Here is a 12,111-nt window from a genome sequence, read left to right as displayed (position 1 = left end):
GCTTTTTAGTCTTCCGACAATTTAAAGTACTGTACAGCATTGCTAGGGGACATAACAACTGCTTCTGTCTAACTCTGCAAGTCAGCTCATATTTAGTTTTGGAGGGTTTTTTACAAATTTGTTAATACAGATCAAATCCACTATGAATTAAAGGTGAATATTTGATCTGTCACTTAAAACTGTGCTTTGGGCCTGATTCTGTGCTTTATTTTTGCTCAACTCTCATTTTATTTCAGTGGACTTTCTTTGGGAATGAGTAAATCCTGCAACTGAAATTCAGCTTTCAATAAACAGTCGTACTCTCAGCTCTCTTGCCCTTGTGATGTGTGGAGCATTGTGCGCAGCTCCCATCTTGGGCTCCTCTCAGAATGTTGTCTTTGTCAGAGGCACAAGGTCTTAGTGTGCAAAGACAAGCTAAATTTATAAAGATTAGTTACAAGACAACAGTGTGATAGAGTATTTCGTTGCATTGTGGATGATTTACTCTAATTGTGGGATGTTTGGTGGAAATCTCCCCAGCATATCCCAGCTTTCAGGCATGATACAGAGTGGCTCATTAACAACACAGCTTTGTTGGTGTGCAGTTGTCCTGCAGTGAATCAAGTGACCCCTTTCTTAAAGCCAAATACCGTGTTGGCCAATACGTGAACTTAAAATTTGAAGAACTAGATCATGTTACTGCACAGTAGAATTTACCTCTCAGAGGTGGTGTTCTGCATTTTCTTTAGTATGAACAGGCCAGCTTTCACTGTTATAAACCATACTGTGTGAGGTGCTGCCATTGGATCTGCTCAGCAAGCCACTTGTGAAAGTTAAGCGCTTGACATTTCAAAAGTCAGAACAAACTGGTTGTTGCAAAAGCATCTTTTATTTTCTTCAAACATAAGTTTATAACTGTTGTTGACTGTACTAGAAATCACAATGGTATATCCAAATGAGAATAACTCTTCCTTCCCTCTTAATTTAGTTAGTTATTTACGAGACTGTTGGTTATATTATTGCACTAGATCCCAGTGGAAGTGTCTAAAACCTAACTCCATGCCACATTCTTTCCCTTTGCATTCCTACATTTCACACTCATGCTCTCCCCCACTTCAATAAAAGGCATATGGATGGCCATTTAAATGATAGGAATTACATGTTCTTCTGTTGAAATAATCTACTACTGTCATTGTTCAGACTTCTGCTAAAGTGTGGAAACTTCAGATTAGTATTTCTACTGCAAAAGGAGACAGGTCATAGAAAGGAGGTCAAGTGGGCAACTAACAAGTGCCTCTATCCTACAAAGATAGAAAATTACAGTAATTCTAAAGGCTGGTTGCTCTTGTTTTTAAATTAGATGTTTTTTGTGGACCTCAAGTATTCTCACTGCTTCTGAATTGCTCTGAGCAAACCACAATGAAGTACATGTAAGAACTGGATGACTGAAGCAAATTGATAATGGGCTACAGAGCTTATCATTAGCAGATTTCATATTCTCTGTAGAGAAGCCAGTGATAGAAAGAGCATGGAAAATTCATTTTCCTCTCAGCTCAAAAGGAATTTTTTTGGCACTTGGGATATGCTAGTGGAGTGTTTGGACAATCTGATAGTGCCCTTACCCATGTTTGTACTTTTCATTGCTCCTTGGTTTCAGTCCAGCCCTCCTCACAAATCTTACATTCAGTTATACTGTTGATGTTATGTTTGTTTGATTTTCCAGCTTATTTGTGAATGCACATCCAGACACCCACACACCCCTCTATGCTCTCACCTGTTTCTTACTTCTGTTTCACCTGTTTCCTATCATCTGCCAAGAGATGCTCATGTGTTAGAACAAGAGTCAATAACACAGTTTAAGAATAAAATGCTTTTTTGGATTTTGTACGCACATGTCTCACATGTCTCAGAGCCTAATGGTCTAAAGGATATTGCTGGAAGTTTAGCACTGCCATCTGGGCTTTAGAAGTTAGAAGCATAGTCTTGGTTTAAGAACACTTTAAGTAAATAAATATATTTATTTTCAAGGTTTTTTGCGCTGCTATGTTTGCATAACAGTTAAACTATTTTTTTTTTCAATTAATAAAGATACAAACCCAAGTATTGAATCAAATCCTTTTACATCTGTTGCACTGAACATAGTCAGATAGGCTGGAATTTAAATGAGACCCCTGAGTTACTGGGCAATCCAGTATCAAACTGCAGCTAACCAAACAGGTCCTTGGGTCTGAGGCCAGAATCTCTAGGTCTTCTGCTTGAGGTGGCATTCTTGGAGAAAGATAAGAGAAGCCAGTTCAACAAAAGAAGGGAAAATTCTTCATTTTTTAAACACTTCTTTACTTGTCTCTTTCTGTTACATGCTGATAATGATGATGATATTTGATGTTCATGCCAAGAATAATAGCTTTGATACAATAGCTATGATCTTTCATTTCTTATATATAATTAAAAAACCAAACCAAAAAACCCACACAACTTTCAAGAATACCAAGTAGGACTCAGGAAAATGAATGAATCAATACATATTCATGCAATTTGGACAAAGTAGTGTGTATTGTGCCATAAAATCACTATTCTTTAGAGGTGATAGCCAGTGTTTGACTTTTTTTTTTGTCCCTCTGATTTAGCATGCTGGTATCTCCTAATTGGGACTAGTGAGTAGTCAGATGAATGTAATCACCTTTAAAACAGCCTTCCACATAGTAGTAGCCAGAGTTACTGTGGGTCAGACCTGGTGACATCTGAGTTGGGAAAGGTTGCACTGAACTTGCCAGCAAAATATATGATGTATGAATGATACCGTAGATAGGGTCCCTTGAGGAATAATTGTTATATGAATAGAATTTTTCTGAGATAAGTGAGATTATTGAATTTGGGATGGTTTTCCTGAAATTCCTGGTTTGTAAAAATTACAATTAATGTTTTTCTGTCAGATCAGAACCTGCATAATTTGTAGGCTGTATGTGGAACTCTATCTGATTAAAGTTTTGTGGATTTTGTTTGTTTTTTTGTTTTAAATTAGATCCTTCCCTTCCAAAGCCAAATGTGAGACAGCCACGTAAGTAACTCTTAAACCAATCTCTTTAAAGCTTTAAATATTTGTCTAGAAAGCATTAGATAAATTAAAATTATCTTCAAGCTTTGTGAGTGTGTATGTGTATAATTCTGAAACAGAACATAATTCTGACTCAGTTGCTGATTGAGAGATTCCCATCAGCATTTAGAGAGAATGGCTGTGGCTTTTGATGTATGTGATAATCAAATTTGGGAAAACACTGTTGAGAGTCTCAGCCTTAGCAAGTCCATTTGCTGATATGTGTGCATTATTTCCCCCTTCTCTGATGAGGCCACTGCTTCCCAATATCCGTGTTTGAGCAGCAAAGATCCTACAGAGCTTCTGTGTCCTAAGTATGTCCTATTCCAAGCCTCACTCGTATCCTGTGCTGCAGCTGACCACATCCCCAGTTGCTCTGGCACCAGCACTTACGTGCTGTAGATGAGATCACTGACTTGATATGGATTAATTTTTTTGGTTTTTCTGTTGTCTTGGTGTAGTGAATTAATCAGGGTCTATTAATGACCCAGAAAAGGAGCAGCACTGGAAGGCAATAATAAACAGGAAGGTACAGATGATTTGCGGCCAAAAGCAAGAATGAATGGAGAAAAGGGAATTTAGAAGAGGAAGTGCAAAGAAGGTTTTTTCCTCTGTTCCTGTCCCTATGCCTTCAAGACTAAATTTGCTCAAAATAACAAGGGCAATGAGAAATTATGCTTCTGCCACTTCTCCACGGGACTTTCTTCTCTCCACTAAGTTTCCTCCTAAGAGGAGAGGACACTGGCTGGTGCCTGGTGGAAAAAACAGTTGTGTTTAGGAGAGTTTTTTCTGTTTGCATTTAAAATGACTGAAAGTATCCAGAGGAACCAGAAATAGCCTCATGGAAGAAATGAGAGAAAAACCTTCTAAGCCATTATATGTCAGGTGTTGCATATGCAAACTAGGTCACAGGTACCCAGAAATGGGTCCTGAAGGCCCGTGCCAACAGGAACTGCTGGAGAAGACATTTGTCAAAAGAGGATAGGAGATGTCCTTAGGGTCATCTGCTGGGTGCAGAATTGTGTAAAGTGAGGGTGTTGGTTGTATTCTGAGAACTGAAAATTCCACTGAAGGATACTACTGAGATCCAGTCAGCTCATTTCCTGGCCAGAGTAGTCAGTAAAATTCACTGTCCTAAGCCATTTTGTGCACTGGGAAACATTAAAAGTACTAAAACTAAAAATCAGTTTTGTAAGAAGAAATTTTCCCAAATGATTGCTGAAAGAGTGATTATTATTTTTTGAAGTATTTCTAATTACCAAAAACACAGAAGCCAAAAGTTTTTCTGTTTGGATGGTCAGCATTAGGGGGCAATACATCCAGGGGCCAGATGTTGTTACCCTTGAAATGGTCCTACAAAAGGGCCTCTCCCCTAGAAAGTGATTTGCATGTGTGTGTGTGTTTCTATTTTTGTGTTCTGGAATTAATTTTAGTTATTGAAAGCATTGCCAAATGTGAAAAACAATTGCTTCTATTTATGTTTTCGCTGACTTTTTGCTGGCATCTCTTCCCTCTTAACAGCAGTTCCGTTCTCCACCTAGATTTCAGACTGAACTTGCAGGAGATGTAGGGGAAAGTTTGCTTAGGCCATAGTGAAAAGCATCTTCTGCCAAAAATATCAGCCTTTTAAAAACACTTCTAAGATAAATGAATATTTAATTGAAAGCAAGTTATTAACAGCCAACTGAAAATGCTTAATTTTTGCAACACTTTCCAGACTGGGGTGTGCTGAGCTGGGGTTTTGCTTTGTGATGTGGAGGGAGTTGGTTGACCTGAAGCCACTCTCTGAAAGCTTCTCTTTTATTTCCTTGACGCAAATTTGCTAGTCTGTTCCTTAAAATGGTGCTTAATTAACTATGAATTTTTAAAAAACTCTCCCATGGAAGTGTAAGGGTGTATTTTTGTAAAATGGCATCTGCCACTGATAATGAAAAGTCTTTGTGTTATGTGTGTTTACCTTTAGCTGTGTTCTACGGGCTGGACACGCTGACTGTGGTGGGCATTGCCTTTGCAGCCTTTGTGATCGGGGCCCTGCTGACGGGAGCGCTCTGGTTCATCTACTCTCGCACAGGTGAGTTCAGGGCTCTCACAGAGCTCAGTGCAGGTCATGCAGCAGGAAACGTGGTGTGGTCTGAAGGGGAGGGGAGCCAGCAATGGCTGTCCTGGGCTTTTTTATTTTTTGCCCTCTCCTCTTACTAGGGAGTTTTCCAGCAGCTCTCCCATGAGCCTGTATTGTGTATCAGCCAATTGATACCCACCCTCCCCTACAGGGAGATGTTACACATTATGATTTAAAATTTGCTAAAATAATTTTAAATGCAAATCTTGAAAACTCACATGGGACACAAGTAAAACTCTGACTATTCATGGTTTGTGCATTATCATTAGTAGCATCTCTATATTTGAAATTTAGTTAACATTTCAGTTAATGGATCCTTTTTGGTTCCCATGCTGCTTTTTAAAAATTTTTTGCAGTTACTCCATTAGGCCAATGTGTATAAGGAGTGGGCCAAATGGTTAAGTGAATGCCTTATTTACGTAGATATGCTCTGAATATAACTAGACTTGAAAATTTTTCTTGGGTCTTGATTACCTGAAATTTTTGCCACAATTATTTGTTCCTCCATTCTTCAACTATTACATTCAATTGGTAGAAGTCATGTGTAATCTTACCTAATTGTGCCCAAACAAATAATCAGGAATGTGCCTGAATTTGGTGCAGCCTTTATGCATATATAATTTTCCAGTATCTCCTCAGAATTTTTTCCCATACTAAACTAAGTTTGCAGAAATAGAATACTCTATTGGAAGAAGAGAGAGTTTTGGGAGCTTTCTGTTGCATGTCATCTGCAAGGTGGTACAGACAAAGACTGGACACTGATGGAGCCAGCATGATTTCCAGCATGTGGCCTTGGCTGCTTGTGGATTATGGGGTATCTCAGGATTCCTAGGGCATGCTCTACTCCCAGCTACTGCTACTTTTAACTTCATAAGACCCTACCAAGACCTCTGGGAGGTGAGGAAAATGAGAAATCAATTACTCCAAACCTGTGGAGCTCTAGAGCAGTGGAATTTGCCTGTAGCCCACTACAGGGTGTTGGGTTTTTTGGCATCCAAAACCTCATGGAAGCTATTTAGGAGTGAGAGTCTGGCCCTGTTGGGTCAGAGCTCCTGTAAATATTATGACCCAGGAGCTTATGTTAATTTGGAAAAAAAAACTGTGGGCTTTTTTCCAGTTGGCAGTACAAAAATTTTATATAAGCAGTTTAATGCTTCTCAGTGCATCAGCTGTGTATGAAACTTGTTTGGAATTGAGGCAAATGTGGAAAATTTAAAGTTTGTGATAATACGTATAAATTGTATAATCCTGTCTCATATACTACTGAAACATTGTGGAAGAAAAGTAAACATAATTTCAGTGAGTAAATATATAAGTTAAGAAGGTAATTTCCACAGGTAACCTTTATTAACAAAAAAAAAAATTAAACTACTCTTAAATTAATATATTTGGTCCTGCATTTGTGGAAGTTCAATCTCTGTTCATATACAGAACCATCTATAGACGCAAGTCGTGTGTCTGTAGCCAAGGAACACTGGGAATCCAACATGAGAAATCTTTCAGCAACAACAGAACTTGGACCCATTAAAAGAGTAATATTGGCAAAGTATATCAGTCATAGTGACCACATATAAGTAGTGGAGAGGGCAGCTGCTCTGGCTTTGTGTTTGAGAGATGAAAAAAGTGGAGAAAAAGGCCAGACATAAAGTAATAAATGAAAATGGAAGAAAGGACAGGGACACTGTAACTCATCAGATGAGAGAATCACAGAAATTATAAAAATTATCCAGGAAGTTATCTGGTTCAGATTTTCAAAGGATTGTGAAAGTGAACCTATGTTCCTGTGCACATAATTTTTGTGCGCATAGTATCTTGTATCTATAAAGCACAACTTGCAACACAGTGCAGCCAAGGCTCTGGCAGGGACAGTCTCTTAAGAGGGCAACTGCTGTGGCAGACAAGATAATCCAGCTGCAGTGGAAACATTTTAGAGCTGGCTGCAGACTTTTATTAACACAAGGAGGGGGAAAAAAAGATAATCTAAATTTCATCTACAGAGTGGCTGTCTTTTGCCATTAGAGAATTTAGGCATTGCTGAATCTTTCTGATATCTCATCTTTTGCTGCAAGTAGTACTGGGTTTCTAACACATGATTTAGACCAAAGTTTGGAAAATATGAGTTCATTCTAGAACTGTATGTTGCTGATACTCAGAGCACAGATAAAAGCTACTGCTGGTAGAGAATGGCAACTTGGGATGTGTGAAGTAAGGTGTTTTTGTTGCTGTAGTGCTGTATGCAATGCAGCAAAAGGCCACCTTTTTGCCAGTAAGGAGATTTACCAATACACTTTTATCAGTATGTCTCTGCTGGTAACAGAGCGTTATATGAATGAGCTCTTTTGTTCTCTTGGTGAGCCATTAACATTAAAACCTCAAACAAGAGATAGCAGAAGGGAACTCCAGAACAGGTAGAAGTTAATCTCCAGATATTGAACAAGGATTGTTGTGTGGAGTTTTTTTCATGTAGGTCTTTTGCTGAGTTCAATCATGAAAAATTTCTGCTAAAGCATCAAAACTGTGCTTCAGAATACTCTAGATTTTCTGAAACGATTCAACGTGGAGTACAAATGTTCTAAGATACATGGGTAGTAAGAAGAGAGAGAGAGGAAAGCTAATATTAGAACAGCAGAGGAGGGATTTTAGCTGACTTTTCTGCAAAAGGACTCTGTACTTTTGATCCTTCTTTTAGTCAATTAAAGGACGAGAAAGGTGTTGGTCCTGCCTGGAGAAGACCCAAGGACACAGAGAAATAGCAGGGATTTGCCACAATTAACCCCATTTATCTGAGGGTCTTATGTAGAAGCAAAAATTTTGCGGTGTGCATGGATGCAGAAACCCTTCAAAATTTAACCATATAAATATGTATCAGTGTAATATCTGTCTTAATAGGGATAATTGAGTATTTTTAGGAAGGGACATGCACAAGTCTGATTAGTTAATGAGAGCGTTAAACCTTTTAAACTGTGTTAGAGAACATCTGTCCCTGTGTTCTCTTAGGAAGCGCACTTTCCTCCTTCAGGCAGTGTTGCAAGTTGAGAGGATAAACTGTTCCAAAATCCGAGAAGTTAAAAGCGTCCCTCCTCCCCCACTTCTCCCTTTTTTTATGGGATCTGATTTAAAGTAAACTGACATAGCAACCAATTATATTTGGCAAATGGAGATAGAAAAGCAAACATTCAGACTTCCTGGACAGGGAGTACAACTGGCAGCTTTCCTAAGTGTGAATAATAAAGTGCGTGTTGTTGCATTCAGATGGGTAAAAGCTTGTTTACTGTCAATAGATGAAACATGTCCATTCTGAGCAGTTCTGGTTCGGTAACATGAGATACATGAAGCTGTTTACATGAAAAAGACAGATGGAGAATGCCTCTTTGGTGATAGTTTACATTTCTTTACATCCTTTTCTTGAATATTCCCTTAAAGAAAGCTTTTCTACAGTTAGCTAGGTGTTGAGGAAATAAAATACAGGAAAAACCAGCCAGTCCAGATGTAGTTGCTAGGCTGTGTTCATAACACTGCTGTGATTTGGAGTTTTTTTTCCTTGAGGACATTGAGAATTTGTTATTTTTCAACAAGTGATTGTGATATATTGTGCTCTAGAAATGAGGTCCTGTGCAGGCCATTGAATTACAGTGGAAGGAAGGAGTCTTCCAACCCAAACAGAAGGGAAGGTGCCTCCTAGGACACTTTCCAGAGGAGGTGGGAGGGGAGAGTGAGCCATTGGGCTTGTACAGGGACTCTGGCATTGTGCTTTCGCTTTGCCATAAAATGAAAACAACATGTGTTTAGCTTATAAATGAATTTATGGTTAAATGCGTACAGATCGTGTTGATGTGCTGAGGCTGACCAACGCTGTGTGTAACCATGTGGTTTGTGAAATGGGTGGCAGCAGAGCTGTGGGGAGAGAGGCGGGGGCCAGGGGCCCTGCCGGGGGAGCGCAGCGGCCGCCCTTCCTCTGCACCGCCCGGGCGGCTTCTCCTGCAGCTGGGGATGGGGGTTTGCCACCTCCCCTCACTGCTTTCTGATGTTTGTGTTCCCTTGTTTTGTTTTAATGAAAGGGAGTTTGCTTGTCATTGCCTTTATAAATATATCCTGTAGTACAAAAGGAAGGAAGACTTGTACACAAACAACTGAAGAAGGGAGCAAGTCAGGAGGGGAAGAAACATCCAAACAAGGCTTATGAAAGCTTTTACAGCACGATGACACAGACTTTGATTTGATACAGTTTATTCTGATGGGTTGCAAAGCCATTTCCAAAGCAAGTTAGAGCTGAAACTTGATTTATTTGCAGATGACTGGGGGCAGATTCTGACCTGCTGCCTATGAGCAGAAATTCACTGCTCATGGATGAGCTGCATAATTATTTGTTACACTGGGAAAAAGAGAATCAAACTCTGCTCACAAGAGTAAATGCTGGACTGAATGCTGAATTTAAAAGCAAGATCCTCACTCTCTTTTTAAAAGTTTTATTGGGCTCCTAGGGCATGTGGTTTAGTAGTTTAGTTTGTTGTTTTTTTCTGTCCTGTCCCATCCCATCCCTTCTTTCCTCCCCATTCCTAAACCAGTGGGGTGTAAGGCAAGAGCTGTACATTGTGGGGCCTTATGTGCACTTCAGCGGTGGCTGTGGCTTCAGCTTGCAGCAAACCTGCTGGTTTCCATTACACAGAGCACTTGCAACCTCTGCTGTGAGAAATCCTTAGACCTCCCTTGTTTGTAGCAGAGCTCAGAATACTAAGCAGCCTGCAGAAGGATATTTTGTGACCTGAGCCACAAAGCGTTAAAGGCACACTTCCTCTGCAGCCGCATTCCGAGGAGCTTGAGCTCTGGCAGCTGGGCAGCAGCACACAGGGCAGGGGGATGTGCCAGAGCAGCTCCTGCGGGAGGAAGCTGTCTAGTCCCTGCACTGTAACCCTCTGGATGCAGGCTGTGCCTCCTGCCTTCAACCTGTCACTGAAGCAATCACTGGGGAACAGGGTCTCCAACAAATCCTGAACATGGAAGAAAAATTGGGCTCTGCAGACCTGACCCATGGCTTCAGGTTTTGGATAACACAGGATAATGTGAAGCAGGAGAGCTGCATCACTACAAACTCATGAAGCAGGAGATGAGGCCTTTGATTTTTCCTAGTTGCTCCTACCCATGATCCAGCAAAACATTTCTGTCTTGCTTTTTTACTGGGAAAGCAGCCGTGCTGTTTCTGGCTGCCACAACAGGTCTGCAGCTCAAGCAGCAGCAGTCTGACTGTGTTACTGTGCTGAGATCACAGGTTCACATCCTGAGAGATGAGCTCAAGGGAGGGGGCAGCTACAGTGCACGTTATATAAACTTAAGTCTTGCCATCTGTTTTGAAGAGACTATTTTGTAATATTGCTAAGGTTACAGATTTGAGCACTGTAGCTTAAAAAATGCCACAGTTATGGTTTCCTACGTGGTCTCATTATGATCTTTTGGGCATTGACATAATGGCACAATTTTTACTTTCATGCTTAGTTGAGAGCTGAATTTTTCCCATGGAATCCCAGGCACAGGTGCAGAAGGCGTATGAGGGGAGCATACGGAAACCTAGGTTTTATCAGGAGACATAAATCAGGCTTTAAATCCTAGTGCTTGTTTTGGCAATCTAAATAACAAAGGGCTTTTAATTTATTGTCAGTAAACAATTGACAAGAAATAGCGAGACATGTTCTTGCTACAGATTTTAAGTGTTCCACATACTGTGTAGCTATAGGAGAACTTCCTGCATATTGTGTTAAGAGTAAATCAAGTCAAACTTTAAGCCTGTTGTTTTTCTACATGAAGAAAACTGACCATGTCTCAGGATATGTGGTATCCAGCTGATTGAAGGACATTGTCTTCAGCTCCACTTTTAGTAGATATGCTGCTCTATAAACTGGCATTAAAAATCAAAGCCTGCATTTCATAGGCCTTTTTCCTACAGACAGCAAAGCTATAAAGTGGTCTGTAACAGGACCCATTGAGTGACAGCTGACAGCAGAAGGTAGACAGTGTCTATCTTGGCAGTTTCCATCAGCTGCTTTTAAAGTGCAAAACAGCACTATTGTTTTCCCCACATGCATAGCAATGTTAAGATGCCAAAGTCTAGTAGCATTTTCAACTATACTCTGTTTGAAGTCTGTCCCTCAATGTATTTATTGCATGGAAATACAGACCACCAAAAGAGGAAGACTGGGAGGGAGTGAATTGCTGTTTTCTGTGACATTTAACATTTTCAATTTCCCTTCTCTTGACCCCACCTTTTGTCTTCCCTTTCCTTCAGGGGAAACAGCAGGAAGACAGCAGGTCCCTACGTCCCCACCAGCGTCCGAGAACAGCAGTGCAGCTCACAGCATTGGCAGCACACAGAGCACCCCCTGCTCCAGCAGCAGTGCCACCTAACCCGGGGGGACACAGCTGAGAAGCAACATAGGAGCACATAGGTTCCAAGGACTGTGTGTGGACATCAACTTTTTAAAGTTAAAAGGGTTGTTTTGGTTGCTTCTGAAAAAAATGAGGAGGGATTTTTCTACAGGAGAAAAAAAAAAGACTGATTTTCTTTTGGGGAAGCCACTGTGTGTGTGAGTGTGTATATGAGCACACAATGCATGAGTGAACACAGCCTGTTGGATCTTGTTAGCATGTTATGCTACATGTGACAAAGCTACTAATTTTACAGTACTGCAACCTGTTCTGGGGGTTTGTGGGCCCCTCAATGTGAAGTCTATGCCAGTTTGGAAAAATGCTGCTTTGTCTATACAATTTTTTTCTCTCCCTGAACCTTCTCATTGACACAAAGTATTCATTAAGGGAATTCAATCATAGAATCATAGAATCATAGAATGGTTTGGGTTGGAAGGGACCTTAAAGATCATCTAGCTACAAACCCCCTGCCATGGGCAGGGACACCTTCCACTAGACCAGG

The 12,111-nt window shown here is 40.4% G+C and overlaps 1 protein-coding gene across 6 annotated transcripts in view; it reads left to right on the top strand.

Moving 5' to 3' along the window:
* TGFBR3 (transforming growth factor beta receptor 3) overlaps positions 1-11,734 on the top strand; it is a 139,215-nt gene extending 127,481 nt beyond the window's left edge. For all 6 annotated transcript variants that reach the window (XM_027694465.1, XM_027694464.1, XM_027694466.1 and 3 more), the window contains 3 exons: positions 3,002-3,037; positions 5,037-5,144; positions 11,470-11,734. In XM_027694465.1, coding sequence (XP_027550266.1) covers positions 3,002-3,037; positions 5,037-5,144; positions 11,470-11,588 — 263 coding nt within the window. In that variant the 3' untranslated portion in view covers positions 11,589-11,734. The remainder of the gene's footprint in view (positions 1-3,001; positions 3,038-5,036; positions 5,145-11,469) is intronic.
* Positions 11,735-12,111: the final 377 nt, after the last annotated feature.

Source organism: Neopelma chrysocephalum, unplaced genomic scaffold (genome assembly GCF_003984885.1).
Source record: "Neopelma chrysocephalum unplaced genomic scaffold, ASM398488v2 Primary Assembly neopelma1_97, whole genome shotgun sequence".
Taxonomy (NCBI): domain Eukaryota; kingdom Metazoa; phylum Chordata; class Aves; order Passeriformes; family Pipridae; genus Neopelma; species Neopelma chrysocephalum.
The sequence above is the reverse complement of the archived record's forward strand: the minus strand, read 5'-3'. Positions and strand labels throughout refer to the sequence as shown.